A 2,830-nucleotide genomic window follows, 5' to 3' on the forward strand; every position below is an offset into this window, starting at 1 on the left:
AGGAGGTCTTCTCTCGGTCCTCAGGTGCAATGGAAATCTGATTGTACCCTGAGTACCCATCTAGAAAACAAAAGTGCGACCTCCCTACCAATCTATCCAGCATCTGATCGATGAAGGGAAGTGGGAAGTGGTCTTTCCGGGTGGCTAGATTCAACTTTCGATAATCCATGCAAATTCTCCAGCCTATGACGGTTCTCGTTGAGATTAGTTCATTATTGTCATTCTTCACAACCGTCATGCCACCCTTCTTAGGAACACATTGAACTGGCCTAACCCAACTGCTGTCAGAGATTGGGAAAATAATTCCCGCATCTAACCACTTTACCACCTCCTTCTTCACCACTTCCTTCATATTTGGGTTCAGCCTCCTCTGATGTTCCCTGGAAGGTTTGTGCCCCTCTTCCAACAGAATCTTATGCATGCAGTAAGCGGGGCTGATCCCTTTGATGTCTGCCATGGTCCACCCAATGGCAGTTTTGCACTCCTTCAATACCTATAGAAGCTGTTGGACCTGCACATCTAACAAACCAGATGAGATAATAACAAGTAGAGTGGAGTCAGGTCCCAGAAATTCATACCTGAGGTGGGCTGGCAATGGCTTTAGTTCCAGCTTCGGTGGTTCTTCAATGGATGGCTTAGCTAGAGGAGTCTCCCTCTTTTCTAAGTGTAGGGGCTCAAACTCTAGATTTCTTTCCCAAGACCCTCTACCTTCCAGTGCCAACACCCATTCCGCCAAGTACTCACCATTCACTTCCTCCAAATTCGTCAAACATGCAGCGAGGAGATCCTCAATCGTCAACACTTCATCATCAGACTGTATGATTACATCCACGACATCAATAAGAGAGCAAATGGCGAACTCACTTGGTCGCCTCATAGATTTCTACACATTGAATATAATCTCTTCGTCATTGAGCCTCATCTTAAGTTCCCCGGTCTCACAATCAATAAGAGCTCTCCCTGTGGCCAAGAATGGTCTTCCTAAGAAGATAGGAATTTCTTCATCCACTTTGCAATCCAATATCACAAAATCTGCAGGGAACACGAATTTCCCCACCTGAATAAGTACATCATCAAGGATCCCAAATGGACGCTTCACAGTCCTGTCAGCCAGCTGCAACAACATAGAGGTGGGTCTAGCTCTCCCAATGCCCAACTTTTTGTAAATGACCAGGGGCATAAGATTAATGTTGGCCCCTAAATCACAGAGTGCTTTCGCAAAAGCAAAGTTTCTAATAGTGCATGGAATAGTAAAACTCCCTGGATCAGAGAGTTTTTCAGCAACAGGTCTAGTTACCACTGCACTGCACGTCTGAGTAAGTGTCACAGTGGCCAAGTCTTGGAAGTCAAATTTCCGGGACATTAAGTCTTTCATCATTTTTGCGTATCCAGGCATCTCCTTTAAAGCTTCAATCAATGGAATATTAACCTGAATTTGCTTGAGCATCTCAAAGAACTTTTTGTACTGCTCCTCCTTTTGATGCTTGGCCAACCTCTGTGGAAATGGAGCAGGAGGTCTTTTCTTCCCAATCTCTTGGGACTTTTCTTTCTCAGCTACTATCTCTACTACCGGCTCTTCAACTGCTTCAGCAACTTTCTCGGTCTCCTGCTGAGTATTCTTTTCTTCCTGAGCAGGCTGGATTGTCACATCTGTCAGCCTTGTGGAATCATCTAGCTCAATGGGTACCTGAATGAGTGTCTCAGCCTGTATATTGTCACGAGCTTTCTCCTGCTCTACATCAAGATCCTTACCATTATGGAGACTCACCGCCATCAGCTGCTTCGGGCCCTGATCTTTAGGATTGATTTGGGTATCTGCAGGTAGCGTCCCCTGAGGATGAATGTTCAGAGACATTGAAATTTGGCCCAATTGCACTTCAATATTTTTGATCGCTGCGTCATGTGCATCTACTTTTTCATTTACTTTTGCATTGGATCCAATAACCTGTTGCATCATTGCTTCAAGTCTAGTGAACCCTTCTTCTTGCCTTCCACCCTGCTGTTGCTGAGGTGGGGGATACCCTTGCTGTTGATTGTTGTACCCCTGTGACCTTGGATAAGGTGCCATATTGTTGGGGGGTCTCATACCTCCCATGTTTCCAGCGTTGTACTGTGGTTGAGGTGGTCTGTATGGCTGCTGAGTTTGCTGACCCCAGTTCTGATTGCCCTGTCTCTGGCCTCCATAGTTTGACACATAGTTCATGTCTTCAGGGTGCTGCTGATGATGATCATGTTCTGCATTCCAAGGATTACCCATTGGCTGACTGATGCAAGATGTGCAAAAGCCCCCATTGGTAGTATCTACAATGTGCACTTGTTGTTTCTGCCCTTATTCCTCCACCTTTTTGGTGAGTATGCTCATCTGTGTCAAGAGTGTCGCCACATTTTCAGCCATAGAATTTGATAGGTCAAAAGGCACTGAGTGCACCACTGGAGTGATGGGTGCATTCCTCGTCGTCCACCCCGAATTTTGAGCCATTTTTTCAAGCAGACTCTGACCTTCTCTCCAGGTTTTGCTAAAAAATGCCCCACCAGCTGAGGCATCTACAATATTCTTCATGCTATCTGACAGTCCCATGTAAAACCGTTGTCCTAATATCTGATCTGGAATACCATGGTGTGGACATATAACCAACATTCCTTTAAATTGGCTCCATGTCTCATGCAGTGTCTCCATTGGTTTCTGTTTAAAACTCACGATCTCATCAATTTGTTGAGCTATTTTGTTGGGTGGGTGGAACTTGATGTGAAATTGCTTGACTAACTCATCCCAAGTTTCTATAGAGTTTATAGGGAGTGAGTTTAGCCAGACTTGAGCAGCTCCTGTCAC

At 45.2% G+C, this 2,830-nt stretch overlaps 1 protein-coding gene across 1 annotated transcript; it reads right to left on the bottom strand.

The window, feature by feature from the left end:
* Positions 1-883: 883 nt before the first annotated feature.
* On the bottom strand, positions 884-2,257 carry LOC138868176 (uncharacterized). Its single transcript, XM_070158927.1, has one exon. It carries the CDS (start codon positions 2,255-2,257, stop codon positions 884-886), a length of 1,374 nt encoding a protein of 457 aa, XP_070015028.1.
* Between the last annotated feature and the right edge of the window lie 573 nt (positions 2,258-2,830).

The sequence above is a fragment of the Nicotiana sylvestris genome, chromosome 10 (assembly GCF_000393655.2).
Source record: "Nicotiana sylvestris chromosome 10, ASM39365v2, whole genome shotgun sequence".
Lineage (NCBI taxonomy): Eukaryota > Viridiplantae > Streptophyta > Magnoliopsida > Solanales > Solanaceae > Nicotiana > Nicotiana sylvestris.